Here is a 17888-nt window from a genome sequence, read left to right as displayed (position 1 = left end):
ACAGTAATTTGAAAGGAGCCTGTGTCAGACCCACCTGCTGATCTTGGAAAGCCTCTTAGAGAAACAGAAGGCACCTGGGGCTTGCCCTGGGATCATAGACACTGGTGGCAACCATTCTGGGGGAGCTCGTTCTACCATGTGGACACTGGGGTTAGCAAACGCCGTTCTGGAATACTCCCTCTATCTTATTAATGCTGGAACCTGGCCTGCCCACCAGCCTGTCAGCACCAGTACTGGGATGCCTCAGGACAAGCAAGCAGCTGGGCAGAGACACAGTCCCTCTCCCCAGCAGGCCTGCTGCCTTAAGACACCCTGAGCCCACCACAGGGTCCAGGACTCATCCCCACATACCAGTGCACTGGCACGAGCTCTGGGACCAGCCTCACCATGAGTGGATAGGCATCAGCCCCAGGACCCCCAGGGCCCTGGCCCTGACCACTAGCAGTCTCTAATATCAACTCCAGGACCCCCAGGGCCTTGAAGCCAGAGATCCTGAGATGTGGCTCCACCCACCAGTGGAGCAGCACTAGCCCCAGGACCAGCCTTACCCACCAGTGGGCGAGCAAAAGCCCCAGGACCCCCTGGTTCCTGACCCCACCCACCAGCCCCAGGACCACCACAGCTCTTCAGACAGCCACCCTGGGATCTAGCCCCACCCAACAGGCAGGCTGAAACAAGCTGCAAGACACCTTGGACCCCACAGAGAGGTGCCCCAGGATCCAGCCCCAACCACCAGTGGGCCAACAGCAGCTTTAGGACATGCCAGACCCTGTAGCCAGCTGTGTCAGGAATTAGCCCTTCCTACCAGCAGGCTGACACTAGATCCAGGACACCCAGCCCTGCAACCACCCACCCCAGAACCTGGCTTTGCCTACCAGGGGGCCAGCACTAGCCCTGGGACCCCCTGGGGCCCTGTAGTCAGAAGCCTCATGACCTGGCCCCACCCACCAGCAGCCAGTGGCCTCTGCACAAGGCAGAGCCTGGCAACCAACTGGACTGTGGGCCAGCCATGCCTACCAGACCACCCACAGCAGTCAGCCTGACCCACCAGGAGAAGCCACACCACCCACATAGGGGGCACCCCTAGAGCAAACAGCTCTGTTGACCAGAGGGGAGTGTGCTGCTGGGATGTGGAGGATGTCTCCGACAAAAGGCTACTTCTGCAAGATCAGGAAACATAACCAACCTACCAAATACATAGAAATAAAAGCAGCAAATTAGGCAAAATAAGGCAACAGAGGAGTATATCCCAAATGAAGGAACAAGATAAAACCCCAGAAGAACTAAGTAAGGTGGAGATAGGCAACCTACCCAATAGAGTTTGAAATGATGATCATAAAGAAGCTCAAAGAAATCAGCAGAAGAATGGATAAACACAGTGAGAAGTTTAACAGGGTTAGAAGATATAAAGAAGAACAAAACAGAGCTGAAGAATACAATAATTAACACACATTAAAAGGAATAAAAAAATAACATAAATAAAAAACACACTAAAAGGCATCAACATATTAGATGATGCAGAGGAATAGATCAGTGAGCTGGAAGACAGAGTAGTGGAAATCACTGAAACAGAACAGAAAAAAAGAATAAAAAGAAATGAGGACAGTTTAAGAGACCTCTGGGACAACATCAATGTAACAACATTCGCATTATAGGAATCCCATGAGGAGAAGAGACAGAGAAAGGGGCAGAGAACATATTTGAAGACATAATAGCTGAAAACTTCCCAAACCTGGGAAAGGAAACAGACATCCAGGAACAGGAATCACAGAGAGTACCAAACAGGATCAACGCAAAGAGGATCAAAGCAAAACACATTGTAATTAAAATGGCAACAATTAAAGATAAAGAAAGAATATTAAAAGCAGCAAGGAAAAAGCAACAAACTACATACAAGGAATTCCCATAAGGCCATCAGCTAATTTTTCAGCAGAAACTCTGCAGGCTAGATAGAAGGGAGTGGCACAATGTTTAAAGTGATGAAAAGGGAAAATCTACAACCAAGAATACTCTATCCAGCAAGGCTTTCATTCAGACTTGACGGAGAGATAAAAAAAATTTTTACAGACAAGCAAACGTTAAGAGCTCAGCACCACCAAATGAGCTTTACAAGAAATGTTAAAGGGAATTCCCTAAGTGAAAAAGAAAAAGGCCACAGCTAGAGACATGAAAATTATGAAAGAAAAAACTCATTGGTAAAGGCAAATATACAGTAAAGGCAGAAATCAACCACATGTAAAGCTAGTAGGAAGGTTAAAAGACAAAAGTAGTAAAATCATCTATATCCACAAAAAGTAGTTAAGGGATACACAAAACAAAATGATGTAAAATAAGATGTCAAAAACAGCAAGTGTGTGTGTGTGGTAAAAATGCCAGGATTGTTAAAATACATTTGAACTTAATAGCCCAGCAACTTAAAATAATCACATGTATATATAGATTGCTATATAACCTTAACAATAACAACAGACAAAAGATCTATAATAGACACACAGAAAAAAAAAAGGAATCCAAACGTAACACTAGAGATAGTCGTCAAACCGCAATGGCAGAGAGCAAAAGAAGAAGAAAGGAACAAAAAAGAACTATAAAAAGATCCCAAAACAATTAACAAAATGGCAATAAGTACATACCTATCAGTATTTATATTAAATGTGAATAGACTAAATGCTCCATCAAAAAACACAGAGTGGCTGAATGGATACATAAACAAGACCTATATATATGCTGTCTACAAGAGACTCACTTCACCTCTAAAGACACACACCCACTGAAAGTGAGGGGATGGAAAAAGATATTCCATGCAAATGAAAATGAAAAGAAACCAAGGGTAGCAATACTTATATCAGATAAAATAGACTTTAAAGACTGTAACAAGAGAGAAAGAAGGACATTACATAATGATCAAGAGATCAATCTAAAGAAAAGGTATAACAATTCTAAATATATATGCACCCAATACAGAAGCACCTAAATACATAAAGCAAATATTAACAGACAAAAAGGGATAAATAGACAGTAACACAATAATAGTAGGGGACTTTAATATCTCACTGACATCAATGGACAGATCATCCAGACAGAAAATGAATAAGGAAACATTGGCTTTAAATGACACGTTAGATCCGATAGACCTAATTGATATATATATATATATATATATATATATATATATATATATATATATAATCAAAAAGCAGCAGAATACACACTCTTTTCAAGTGGACATGGAATGTTCTCCAGATCACATGATAGGACACAAAACAAGTCTCAGTAAATTTAAGAAAACTAAAATAATATCAAGCTTTATTTTTGACCACAGCACTGTAAAACTAAACATCAACTGTAAGAAACAAATTGCAAAAATCACAAACATGTAGAGACTAAACACTATGCTACTAAACAACCGATGGATCACTGAAGCAATCAAAGAAGAAATAAAAAAAATACCTGAAGACAAAAGAAAATGGAAATACAAGGACCCAAAATCTATGGGACACAGCAAAAGCAGTTCCAAGAGGGAAGTTTATAGCAAAACAAGCCTATCTCGGGAAAAAAGAAAAATCTCAAATAAATAACACAAGCTTACACCTAAAGGAACTAGAAAAAGAAGAGCAAAACCCAAAGTTAGTAGAAGGAAAGAAATCATAAAGACCAGAGCAGAAATAAATAAAATACAGACTTAAAAATACAATAGAAAAGATTAATGGAACTAAGAGCTGGTTCTTTGAAAAGATAAACACAATTGATAAACCTTTAGCCAGACTCATCAAGAGAAAGAGAGGGCCCAAACCAATAAAGTCAGAAATGAAAAAGGAGAAGTTACAACCGTCACTACAGAAACACAAAGGATCACAAGAGATTACTATGAACAATTATATGCCAATAATATGGACAACCTAGGAGAAGTGGACAAATTCCTAGAAATGTACAATCTCCCAAGACTGAACTGGGAAGAAATAGACCAATTACTAGTAATGAAGTTGATTCAGTAAGAAAAGAACTCCCAAAAAACAAAAGTCCAGGGGCAGACAGCTTCACAGGTGAATTTTACCAAAGATTTAGAGAAGAGTTGTCAATCTTTCTCAAAATTTCCAAGAAACTGCAGAAGAAGGAATGCTTATGAACGCATTCTATGAGGTCAGCACCACCCTGATGCCAAAACCAGACAAAGATATCACAAAAAAACAAAATTATAGGTCACTATCACTGATGAACATGTATGCAAAAATCCTCAACAAAATATTAGCAAGCCAAATTCAACAATACCTTAAAAAAGATCATACACCATGATCAAATGGGATTTCTCCCAAGGACGCAAGGATGGTTCAGTATCTGCAAATCAATGAACGTGATACACCACATTAACAAACTGAAAAACAAAAATCATATGACCATTTCAATTGATGCAGAAAAAGCTTTGGACAAAATTCAACACCCATTTATGATAAAAACTCTCAACAAAGTGGGTATAGAGGGAACATACCTCAACATAATAAAGGCCATATATGATAAGTCCACAGCTAACATCACACTCAATTGTGAAAAGCTGAAAGCATTTCCTCTAAGATCAGGAACAAGACAAGCATATCCACTCTCACCATTTTTATTCAACATAGTACTGGAAGGCCTAGCCACAGCAATCAGACAAGAAAGAGAATGAAAAGGAATCCAAATTGGAAAGGAAAAAGTAAAACTGTTACTGTTTAAAGATGACATGATACTATACGTAAAAAATCCTAAAGATGCCACCAAAAAACTACTAGAGCTCATCGATGAATTTGGTAAAGTTGCAGGATACAAAACTAATATATAGAAATCTGTTGCATTTCTATACACTAATAATAAACTATCAGAAAGAGAAATTAAGAAAATCATATCAAAAAGAATAATATATCTAGGAATAAATCTAACTAAGGAGGTAAAAGACCCATATTCTGAAAACTATAAGATACTGATGAAACAAATTGAAGATGACACAAACAGATGGAAAGATATACCATGTTCATAAGTTGGAAGAATTAATATTGTTAAAATGACCACACTACCCAAGGCAATCTACAGATTCAATGCAATCCCTATCAAAATACTGCTGGCATTTTTCACAGAACTAGAACAAATAATTCAAAAATTTGTATGGAAACACAAAAGACCCCAAATAACCAAAACTGTATTGAGAAAGAAGAACAAAACTGGAGGTATCACACTAACTGATTTCAAACTAAACTACAGAGCTACTATCATAAAAACAGTATCCTACTGGCACAAAAACAGACACATAGATCAATGGAACAGAATAGAGAGCTCAGACATGAATCCACACTTATATGGGCAATTAATCTATGACAAAGGAAGCAAGAATATACCATGGGGAAAAGACAGCCTTATCAGTAAGTGGTGTTGGGAAAACTGGACAGCTACATGCAAAAGACTCAAACTGGAGTACTCTCTCACACCATGCACAGAATAAATTCAAAATAGATTAAAGTCTATTTAATCAGTTGTAAGACCTGAAACCATAAAACTTCCAGAAGAAAACATAGGCAGTGCTCTGACATCCATCGTAGTAGTGGTTTTTTGGATACGTCTCCTCAGGCAAGGGAAACAAAAGGAAAAATAAACAAATGGGACCGCATCAAACTCAAAAGCCTTTGCACACAGCAAAGGAAACTATCAAGAAAACAAAAGGCCACTTATTGAATTGGAGATGATATTTGCAAATGATATATTCTTATAAGGAGTTAATCCAAAATATACAAAGAACTCATAGAACTCAACACCAAAAAAACCAAACAACTTCATTAAAAACTGGAGTTGCAGCATAATGTACAGTAGCCAAGATATGGAAGCAACTTAAGTATACATTGAGAGATGAATGGATAAAGAAGATGTGGTATATACACATATATACAATGCAGTATTACTCAACCATAAAATAAGAACAAAATCTTGCCATTTGTGACAACACGGATGGACCTAGAAGCATTATGCCAAATGAAAGAAGTCAGACAGGGAAAGACAGATACTGTATGGCTTCACTTCAGTGTGGCATCTAAAAAATACAACAAATGAACAAACAGAACAAAACAGAAACAGAGTTATAGCTGCAAAGAACAAACAGGTGGTTACCAGAGAAGAGGGGGCTGGGAGGAGGAAAGAAATAGGTGAGGGCGATTAAGTGGTACAAACTTCCAGTTGCAAAACAAATGAGTCACAGGTATAAAAGCTACAGTGTGGAGAATACAGTCAATAACTAAGTAATATCTTTGTGGTGACACATCATAACTAGACTTATCCTGGTGATCATTTTGAAATGAACAGAAGAAAAATCACTATGTTGTATAACAGGAACTAACATAGTCTTTTAGGTCAATTATACTCTAAAAACAAAGAAACAAGCATACAAACAATTCATAGAAAAAGAGATCAGATTTGTGATTACCAAAAGCAAGGGGTGCGGGGAGGGGCTATTGGATGAAGGTGGTCAACAGGTACTACAAACTTCCGGTTCTAAGATAAATAAGTACTAGGGATGTAATGTACAACATGATAAATATCATGAATACAGCTGAATATAATGAACACAGCTGTATGTATAACATATATATAATATATAACACATCTGTATGTTATACACGAAAGTTAAGAGACTAAAACCTAAGAATTCTCATCACACACAACATTTTTTTCTAATTCTTTAATTTCATATTTATATGAGATGATAAATGTTCACTAAATTTATTGTGATAATCATTTCACAATATACGTAAGTCAAATCATTACGCCATACACCTTAAACTTGTATGGTGCTGTTTGTCAATTATATCTCAATAAACTGGAAGAAAAATTAAATTAAAAATTTTTTTAAAGGGTGAAGACTGAACACAAACTGAGAGAAGATATCTGCATCACGTACCACTTACAAGAATCTACGGGCCAAAACAAAGTAAGCGTTCCCACTGACCAAGGAAAGAAACACAGACAAGCCAGTGTGAAAACTGTAAAAAAGTCTCAAGCAGGCACTTCGCAGATAAAGAAAACTGACTAATGAATAAATAAATGAAAAAATGCCCAATTTCATTAGTAAACAACAAATGCTAATTAAAACAGCAACGAGCTACTGCTACACATCCACTGGAGGGGAAGAAAGTAAGACGTCTGAGAGTCCCAACAGAGCCCTGTGACCCACAATGTCGAAAATATTTACTGTCTTGCCCTTCACAGAAAAAGTGTAGCTCCCTGGTCTAAGATACTGTTAACATTCTATTCCTTCATCTGGATGGTGGTTACATGGTGGCGTACAATCTGGGATACACGGTGACTACACATTATACACACTTATTTAAACTACACGTATACATTATACATATAATACATATATATTATAAAACATGTATGTTAAATGTGCATATATACATACATATTACATATACATAGTTACATACATATATTATTTTTATATTCCACTGTAGCGTCACAAATTAAAAAACAATTAAGCTTAAAAAAGTTAGGCCTGGGGCTTCCCTGGTGGCGCAGTGGTTGAGAGTCCGCCTGCCGATGCAGGAGACATGGGTTCGCGTCCTGGTCCGGAAAGATCCCACATGCCGCGGAGCGGCTGGGCCCGTGAGCCATGGCCACTGAGCCTGCGCGTCCGGGGCCTGTGCTCCGCAACGGGAGAGACCACGGCAGTGAGAGGCCTGCGTACCGCAAAAACAAAAAAACAAACAAAAAAAAGGTTTGCTGAAGAAATCAATGAACTTATTTTCCAAAAACACCTAAATAGCAATGGGCATATTAAGCTGCCCCCAAATGGGACGACTCCTATGTACTTCTGAGAATGCAGCTGGAGGTGCCCCCAGCAGCGCATGGTGGAGCGGAGAGCCCCGTGACTCTATGTGAAGGTCACTAGATGACTAAACGCTGAATCCTTGTTCAAGTTCAAACACGGTTTTACTGGAGAATACATCCTTGTGGATATTAGCAGGTCCTGTTTGGCAAATTCCCAACAGAAATGCGGCAGAAGGGAGACTCCACACCTTTGGTCACCTTCACCATCTCTAAATGCTGGGACCCAGAAGTGAAGAGCTGGGATGGGTGCACCGAGTGAGAACAGCCGTCTCATCTCCAGTTGGTCTGGTGGGAATACTGCTGATCTTATTTAGGTATTACACTTTCTGCTGATTTAGAATTCAGAACTAATTCCTTCAGTGCTTTAGTTAAAATAAACTGAGAGAGTGGCAGAGATATCCACATGCACAGGATCGTTTAGTCCTGTGGGGGCCAGTGAGGTGACACGACGCTTGATTCTGGACAAAGCGTGTCCTCTCCCAGCCAGGCTGTCCTAGAAGAGCTGGAGGAGGTCTCCGCCCGATGGACGCAAGGCTCCTGGTTTAGTAGCACAGCACCCTGGGGTCCCCAGGCCTCCTCCACACAGTTTGGGGTCCCGCACGACATCAAGGATGAAGGTGGCTACGAGAGGCCATGGAATCGAGGTGGAGTGAGAGTCCACACTGACGGGGAGGACGTCACCCAGCCAGGAGGCCGGGACGGGAGGGGAGGGGGCCCTGCAGGGTGTCATGGTGCCGGGGGTGGAGGCGTTTCAGGAAGGATGGACTGAACAAGGCAGAAACAAAGGCCTCCACAGCCTCTGGCCACTCCCAGTGGCCTGCTCCTTCCAGCGCCCATCTGCTTTGTTAATAATCTGTCACTTCCCCTGGTCCGTGAGCTCCACCAGGCAGGAGCAGACAGGCCTTGGTTACCACTGAACCCGGCGCACAAACCCCTGTGCAGTGAGTCTGTGCTAAGTCAAAGCGGGGTCGGATGAAGCTGCGAAGGGCCCTGGCCGTGGCCCTCGGGAGTCCCTGGAGTCAGACCACAGGGCGGGGCTGCTCCCATGAGGGGAAGGAGGGCAGGGCAGCTGAGAGGGGAGGCACACTGGGGAGAAGGGGCTTTTTCTTAAATAGGTTTGAGGGAGTTTGAAGGCCAGAGAGAAGCAGGGATGGGGCGGGCACACGGGAAGGTGGTCAGGTGGCCAGCTCTGCCCTCTCCCCAGCTGGCGCTGCTGTGGCCTGTGTGGCTGCTGCTTACAATCCAGAGCTTGCCCTGCACTCCGCGACCCAAAGGACTGCTCTGGAAGGCTGGCCCGGCCTCGATCTGTGTGACCCAAAGGACTGCTCTGGAAGGCTGGCCCGGCCTCAATCTGTGCGACCCAAAGGACTGCTCTGGAAGGCTGGCCCGGCCTCGATCTGTGTGACCCAAAGGACTGCTCTGGAAGGCTGGCCCGGCCTCAATCTGTGCGACCCAAAGGACTGCTCTGGAAGGCTGGCCCGGCCTCGATCTGTGTGACCCAAAGGACTGCTCTGGAAGGCTGGCCGGCCTCAATCTGTGCGACCCAAAGGACTGCTCTGGAAGGCTGGCCCGGCCTCGATCTGTGTGACCCAAAGGACTGCTCTGGAAGGCTGGCCCGGCCTCAATCTGTGCGACCCAAAGGACTGCTCTGGAAGGCTGGCCCGGCCTCGATCTGTGTGACCCAAAGGACTGCTCTGGAAGGCTGGCCGGCCTCAATCTGTGCGACCCAAAGGACTGCTCTGGAAGGCTGGCCCGGCCTCGATCTGTGTGACCCAAAGGACTGCTCTGGAAGGCTGGCCCGGCCTCCATCAGTGTGACCCAAAGGACTGCTCTGGAAGGCTGGCCCGGCCTCGATCTGTGTGATTTGCCGCCCTGGGCTGGCACAGTCAAGGCTGTGAGGCAGCCCGGGTGCTTAACAGGTCTTAAAAGCGGGACTTCTCATCGGGCACAGGCCAAGACAGAGCAAACATAGATAGAAAATGACCACATGAAACAAAGTGGAGACATTCTTCAGAATAGTGTGAAAATACTTCCATAATGCAGGATACAAATACTTTTTTAAATGAAGTTTTTGTGTCCTTGTTGCATTGAGAAGTGGTGACCCCATATCCTAGACCTCAGGATGACCCACGCTTGCATTTCAGATCTACTGTCCTGCAGGTACAGCTGCCATTGTTAAGAGTATGTTTCCCATCTTGACACCATCATCACAGTTTACACAATTGCACATGGAGGGTATTCACCTTCAAACTATGCTTTCTATAATTTTAGCAAGACAGGAAGAAATACCTCTTTAAAAAGCATGCTTATATCTGTGTAAAAACAAGAATGATAGCATCTTACATTTTTCATTAAAATTTTTAACTCATATCAAACCTGAGATAAAGCCAGCAATTTCAGTCCATGTAACTCTTAAAATTACTTATTTTTCTAAAGATCAATTGACCTTGAATGTGAGAATTTATTTTGAAAAAGTATTTTAAGAAGAAAAGGAGTCCTTAAATTGCTATACAAAGTTGCGTTGCCATCTTAGTGACTGGATGGAAAATAGCTCCCTCATCACAATGATCCTGGAGCATTGAAATCGATTCCCTTTCCTTTTAAGGAAATAATCATTTTCTTACCTTAGACAAGTCTGACCATCTGGTTTTTGCTTTGGTAACAAGATACTGATGAGCCTGTTCACAAGCTAGTTCTGAATCTGCAACCTTCTGTTTTGGTCTTAAAAGAAAAAAAAAAGAATCTGTTTAATTTAATGGACTCATTAATCTCTCAAGGGATTCTCCTACCCCGGTTTGTTTCAAAGATAGCGTTAAAGTCTGCTATTTCACATCTGGTCTAACTTAATTCTTAAAATACAGTCTTATTTCCCCAGCTGCATGTTAGGGAAATCTTAAATTTTAGGAGTACTTGCTTATTTCCAGATAAATGCTGTTCAACTTTTCCTGCAGTTCACAAAACAAAAAGGGCTCATTTATTCCCAGAGGGATAAAAAACACACTATAACATTGTCTTCAGATGAAGACAACTAAAAACTTGTATTTCTGAACGTACACGTTGGCGTGATCACGCAGACCAAAGCTAACAGTCCAGGAACACTGTGGGAACGTGACCTACAGACTCAGTCTCAGCTCATGTTCAAAGGTTAGGTCTGTGGGATGTAAAATGATCAAAACTCTGTTTAGTCACAGAACGATGGGCGCCAAGGACACTTTAAAAAAAGACTGTGGCTAGGCCTCCCCGGGGCACAGTGAAGACTGTGGCTGAAGGAGTTTGGGGTGCCCTGGATTCTTCCAATCACTAAAACAAATTAGGGGCGCGTGAAACCCTGTAAAACCCTTGGCCACTTCTTTCTCCTCGGTCGCCTTGCTTGGAACCACGCTTGCGCACAGGCACGTGGGTGATCAGTGCATCTTGCCTGAGGGTGAGTAAGGGGGACACCTGAGCGAGGCCCCACAGGGACCCTCACAGGAACTTCCCCTCCAGGGAACCTGGAAAACCAGGGTGGGGACAGCACACAAGCCCCACGTCGCCCTTTTAAAGAAGTGGCGTTACTCATGCTCCAGCAGGTGAGCTGCTCGTAAGGAAAAAAAATCTAAAGTCAACCAGGAGGCCGTCAGTTGAGAAAATGCAACAGTCAAAGGTTTATGTGATTCCCCAAAGACGCGGCTTTGTAGCTGACCCTGTGTATGTGATGCCAGGTGGGGAGCACTGTGGTTTTAGGGTAATCGTGGCCTCCACAAGCTCTGTGACCAGTCAGGCTGGAACTACCGAATCTGGGTTTTCACAGCAGTGCTGGCATTGCCACCCCAGTTTGCAAAAGGGGATGCTGTGGTTTAGAGAGGTGAAATCGCGTTCCAAAAATTGCACAGCCAGTACCGGGAATCCTGGCACTGAAGCTCAGGGTCCTCCCATGCCAGAGGAAAGCCTTTCTCACCGTTGTCATTCCGTCTGAAGCTACAGTTTTGGTAGCCCCTCTACCTTCACTCCTCAGAGGAAAGGACCCATTAACTATTACATTTCACAGAGGTGAGGGCCACCCATGGTTTTTACACGCGCAGGATCTTCTTCTCACTTAACGTGTCTATTTCAATTCAACCGGAGCAGTTCTGCCGAGCGCCGCTGAGTGCCAGGCACTGTGTGAGGTCCTGGGGCAAGTGAAGCCTGCAGCGCCCCAGAGAAGGCCCTCCTGGAACATCCCACTACCGTCCTACATTTTAAAAGCAGACAGCACGACACAGCACTGCAACCAACAAATTAAGCAGTAATCATTGCTCTTCATGTGGCTTCTCCTTTAAATCCTTTCTAAGAAACTCTGCTGCTGGTCTCCGCTATCCTGGACCACTCCTCAGGTCCCCTGATGACTGACAGTGTTCTGCACGCACTGATCACCAACAACACCGTGGCCCTCATTACCCCGGAGGCCCACACTGTGCTGTTGACCCATGTGTCACACGGAAAGGGTCTTATTCAGACCAGCGCTTCTTTGGTGAATTACATAAACATTGACTCCTGTGGTTTGGCAAACAAAAATTCTTGCATTTCCTCAGTGGGCAGGTGCTGAGGCCCTGCTGCAGCTGGGCGGGATCTTCTCCCTCTTCCCATGTCGCTGCTGAAATGGACCAAATGAGGTCATGCCCACTTTCATTTTCTCTCCTGGCAGATGCCAGCTTGTGGGGAACACAGGTGAACTATGGTGGCACACCTCCCCTGACTGAGACCCCCCCAAATACACACAGTCTTTAAATTCGCCAGTTGCTTCTATATTACCAAGTCCGGGGTCTCTGCTGGCTTAACGTGTGACGCTGTTAACCATCTCCCCCTCTCTAGGCACCGTCGTGATGCTGCTCTTTAAATGACACCATGGGTTGGAACACGCACCACCTGGCAAACGTGTGCCCTCAGTGAGTGACTCTCCCTCTCTGCCTGCCCCCTCGACCACTCCTCTCTCCTTCCACCCCAAAGCTTATGTACTCCTCTGAGAGGTCATCCCCGCTCCTGTCCCCAGCTACCACCTGGATGCCGTTTGCCCACACTTCTGTGCTGTTAGCACTGGTAACCTCACCTGCTTCTCCATTCCGTCTCCAACTGTCTACCGGACTTCACAGAATCATGGAATGTCAAGGGTGGAAAAGGATCCAAAGGTCCAGCAGTCTAATCTTCTATCGTTACTTTACCACTAAGGTTTTGGAAGGTTGGGTGGATTATGTTGCATTTTCACAACTATTGTTTAAAAGGACTGTAGGTCCTCATGAGGCCTATTCGCCTGCCTTCACCGTTAGGTGCCTCGTAAATCCTGTCTGAACCCAGAGGACGCACCTGGACTTCCCTCAGAAGGACGGAGATCCTGAGAGGCGTGTTCTATCTCTGCAAAGTCAACTCACTATCAAGCTGATCTCACTGTCTAGACACATGTCCAAGCAGCCTCCCTACCCAATTCCTTTTCCAGGCTATGAAGCTGGATTATTTTTCTTAGTGACTTGTGCTCAAACCAGGAGCTCCTACCTATTTCCCATTCATTTCTCCTCTGTACCATTTTATATCCTTGTCTCCTCTAGAGAGATTGGAAGGTTTTTCTGTGGCCTTTTCCAGAAGTTACTTATTTTCTCTCCTATTGTCTGCCTCTTTAGATCTTGACAATCAGTCAGATCCAGCCTTCCTATCAGCCAGACTGTCAGTCACAAATACATACAATGTGCAGCTCTAAGTCCTACAAACACAATGATGAGCATGGTGAACAGAACCCCTGTCCTCAAGGAGCTCATCCTGTGATGGCAGGAATGTACAGCAAACACATGGAAAATTTAGTGAATCAGATAACTTCAGCTACTGCATGTGACTGAGAAAGATGGACCAGGGCGGGGTCCGGGGCACTTCAGCCAAGAAGACCAGAGAGCGGGGACTCCTTAAAGCATGAGTGATGACCCAGTTAAGATGGAGTAGACACACATACTTACTTCAACCTGTCTCTTCCACTGGTTACAACCAAAAACTCTAGACAGAATACAAAAAGCAACTCTCTGAAGACAGTAAAAAGTAAATAATAGGAGGCTTATGGAGAGGGAAATCAAAACTTGAAGAATGACTTACATAATGGTGAGGTTCATGGGCTTTTTTCCTCCCATATTTCCAACTTAAGGGCTGCTTAAAGGCAGTCCTAATTCTGGAACTGTGCAGTGGATATGGACAGAAAAATCTCCAAAAGAAAGTCTGTTTTTCTGACCAAAGAACTAGGAAGGTGAGCCCCTGAAGTACAAAGAGCATGGGGGAATCCCCCCTTTCTTGTCTCTTTTTACTGTCTCATTCCTGATCTGGGGCAAGCCCAGTTACAAAACTGTACTTCTATGGTGGTGCCAGCAATAGTGTTGGCCAAGTAGGTACCCACAACTGAAATTCTTCTCTCTAACCAGAGGAGATGGTAAAAGGGGTCCCTGTGTTCAAGGAGGATTGGAGAAATCCACATTATTTTCTCTTTCTCGTTTTTATCTCACCATGTTGGCCTGGAGGGGGACCCAGTCATGAGAAGCACTCAGTAGCACAGAATGGCTAAAACCTAAGATTTTCCAACCAAAAGGGGTCCCTGAGTGCTGGAGAGTGTGGGGAGAAATCATAGAGAGGGCTAGAAAAAGGGACGCCCAAATGAATGAAGGAAGTTCCAGGTTCACCTGTGATGTGCACATGTGTGAAACTAACCCAGAGCAGCACAGTGAAAGCTTTGAGAACTTTACTACAGTGTAGTTAAGACTGTCTCCTGCATGCTGCACTCATGGGCTCACCTGACAGAGCTACAATGGCTTTGAAAACGGAACTGATGTTGAAACCACAGAAGGCAGGTCAGGACTTGCACCATGAAACTAAATGGGTTGATTGCCTGCCTAAAAAAGATCAATCAGTCAACGCATTACCAAGGATGTTAACAGGACCAGAGTGTCACAACATAACATTAAAAATGTCCATGATACAGTCCAAAATTACTCAATATACAGAGGACCAGGAAAATCCCAACAATTTTCAAGATAAAAGACAGCAAGCTTGACCCAGATGTTGAAATTATCATATTTTAAAGCAGCTATTATAACCATGAAGTAAGAGTACACATTCTTAAAATAAATGGAAAGACCAGTTCTGAGCAAAGAAATTGCAGTCAAAAAAAAAAAAAAAAAGAACCAAGTGGAAACTTTAGAACTGGAAAAAACAACAACTGAAATAAAATTTTCACTGGATTGGCTCAAGGACAGAATGGAGATGACAGAGGAGTGAGTCAGTGAACTTGAAAATAGATGACTAGAAATAATCTAATCTGATCAACAGAGGAAAAAGAAAGAATATATCTCCAAGGACTATGATAGAGAGACCTGTGATACAAAAACAAAAGGTCTAACACCCATGTCACTGGAGTACTGAAAGGAGAAGAGAAAAAGATTGGTACAGAAAAAAACTGAAAACTTCAGGAAATAATAGCTGAAACCTGCCCAAATTTGATGGAAAAACATAAATTTACAGATTCAGGAAGTTCAGCAAACCTCAAAAAAGATAAACGCAAAGAAAATCATGCTCAAACACATCATACTAAAACTACTGAAAACCAAAGCTAAAGAAAAAATCTTGAAAGCGACCTGAGACAAATGACACATTACAGAGAGAAAACCACTTGAATGACTGTAGATTTCTCCTCACAAACTGTGGAGGCCAGAAGACAATGGAACAACATTTTTAAAGTGTTATAACAAAAGAATTGTCAACCCATAATTCTATATCCAGAAAAAAAAACTGTTAGGAATGAAGGAGCAATAAAGATATGCTCAATGAAGGAAAATTATGATAACTTGTCTCCAGTAGACATGCTGAAAGAAGTTCTTCAGGGGAAGGAAAATGACAGCAGAGAGAGACACTTTTGAGCTTGAGAAATAAAAGAAGAGAAGCAGAAATGGTAAATACAAATATACTTTTTCTCAGAGTTTCAAAACACATGAAGCATAAATTGATAAAAATGGAAGGAGAAATAGACAGATGCAAAATTATTGTTGGTGACGTCAACACTCCTCTCTCAGTAATTGATAGAACAAATAGAAAATAAGCGAGAACCTAAACACTATAACCAACTTGATCTTATTGACATTTATAGAACCCTCCACCCAACAACAGTCCAATATACATTCTTTTCAAGATACATGGAATGTTCACCAAGACAGATGATTTCTAGGGTCATAAAATGAACCTTACCAAATTTAAAAGAATTAAAATCATACGAAGTATGTTATCTAAACTGAACAGAATTAAACTAGAAATCAATAACAGAAAGATAGTTGGAAACCATGGAAATATTTTGAAAAAACCCCCATACTTCTAAATAATCCAAGGTTTCAAGAAACAGTCTAAAGGGAAATTAGAAAATATTTTGAACTGAATGAAAATAAACACTATAACATATCCAAATTTGTGAAATGCAGCTAAATCAGTGCCTACAAGGAACCTGATAGCATTAAGGGCTCATATAGAAAAGAAAGAATTCAAATTTAAAAATCTGAGTTTTCAGCTTAAGAAAATATAAAAGGAGGGCAAACTACAGTTGATCCTTGCACAACACAGGTTTGGACAGCACGAGTCCACTTATATGCTGATTTTTTTCAACAAATATATTGGAAAAATTTTTGTAGATTTGTGACAATTTGAAAAAAATTCACAGATTAACCACATAGCCTAGAAATACTGAAAAAAAAAAAGAAAAAGTTAGATATGTCATGAATGTATAAAATATAATATATGTAGATACTAGTGTATCCTTACATAGGCATAAGGTGAGTGATATTTAATATAAAATTAATATGTTAGTTTTCTTCCTGTTTTATAACTTTGCTTTCAAAGAATTATATTACCGTACAGGGTGCTTCTCTCTCTCTCTCTCGCATTGGCGAAATTGTGTATCAGCCTATCATCACAGGCAAATGGGTTTTTTTTAGAGGAACGATTCCAATACTGTATTATGAATATGATTGGAATACTGTATGCTATAAAAATTTTATGATTCATTCTTTACTGTATAGGCTAGGCTACCATGAAGCAATTATATCGGTTACACCACACTCCCATAAAGCAATCATACTGCTGCTTCTTTGTTAACAATGCATGCATCGTTATACCTCTAAACAAATACGAATTTCTTTTTCACATTATCTTTCCAGTTTTGATGTCCAGAGTTATACACCAAAATCTATGACGCCTGCAGTGTTTTGTACTGTGTGAGACAATATTGATATGGGTACTGACAGACAGATGATTTATCTTGTAAAAGACAATGTAAACTTACAGTATTGATAAATATAGTACTATAAATGTATTTTCTCTCTCTTATGACCTTTTTTTAACATCTTTATTGGAGTGTAATTGCTTTACAATGGTGTGTTAGTTTCTGCTTTATAACAAAGTGAATCAGCTATACATATACATATATCCCCATATCCCCTCCCTCTTGCGTCTCCCTCTCACCCCCTCCATCCCACCCCTCTAAGTGGTCACAAAGCACTGAGCTGATCTCCCTGTGCTATGTGGCTGCTTCCCACTACCTATCTGTTTTACATTTGGTAGTATATATAAGTTTCTTATGACTTTCTTAATAACATTTTCTTTTCTCTAGCTTGCTTTATTGTAAGAATACAGTATGTAATACATATAACATACAAACTATGTGTTGATTGACTTTATGTTATTGGTAAGCTTCCAGTCAACAGTAAGCTGTTAGTAGTTAAGTTTGGGGGGAGTCAAAAGCTATACACAGATTTTTGACTGTGCAGGGGGTTGGCGCCCCTAACCTCTGTGTTGTTCAAGGATCAACTGTATACTTAAAGCAAGAAGAAAGGAGAAAATAGTAAAGAATAGAAATCGAAACAGAAAAACAATAGAGAAAAAGAAATGAAACATAAAGCTGGTTCTTTGAAAATATCAATAAAATTGATGAACCTTCAGCTAAATGAATCAAGAACAAACGAGAGAAGACATCAACTACCAATATAAGAAATTAAAAAAGGGACATCACTAAAGAC

The 17888-nt window shown here is 41.9% G+C and overlaps 1 protein-coding gene across 1 annotated transcript in view; it reads right to left on the bottom strand.

Annotated features, from left to right (window-relative positions):
• The window catches only part of EFCAB6 (EF-hand calcium binding domain 6), a 230450-nt gene that overhangs the window by 66568 nt on the left and 145994 nt on the right, over positions 1-17888 (bottom strand). The window contains 1 exon segment of the mRNA XM_065887305.1: positions 10473-10569. Within this exon segment, the coding sequence (XP_065743377.1) occupies positions 10473-10569 (97 nt within the window).

The sequence above is a fragment of the Phocoena phocoena genome, chromosome 11 (assembly GCF_963924675.1).
Source record: "Phocoena phocoena chromosome 11, mPhoPho1.1, whole genome shotgun sequence".
Classification (NCBI taxonomy): domain Eukaryota; kingdom Metazoa; phylum Chordata; class Mammalia; order Artiodactyla; family Phocoenidae; genus Phocoena; species Phocoena phocoena.
This window is presented reverse-complemented; position numbering and strand designations above follow the sequence as displayed.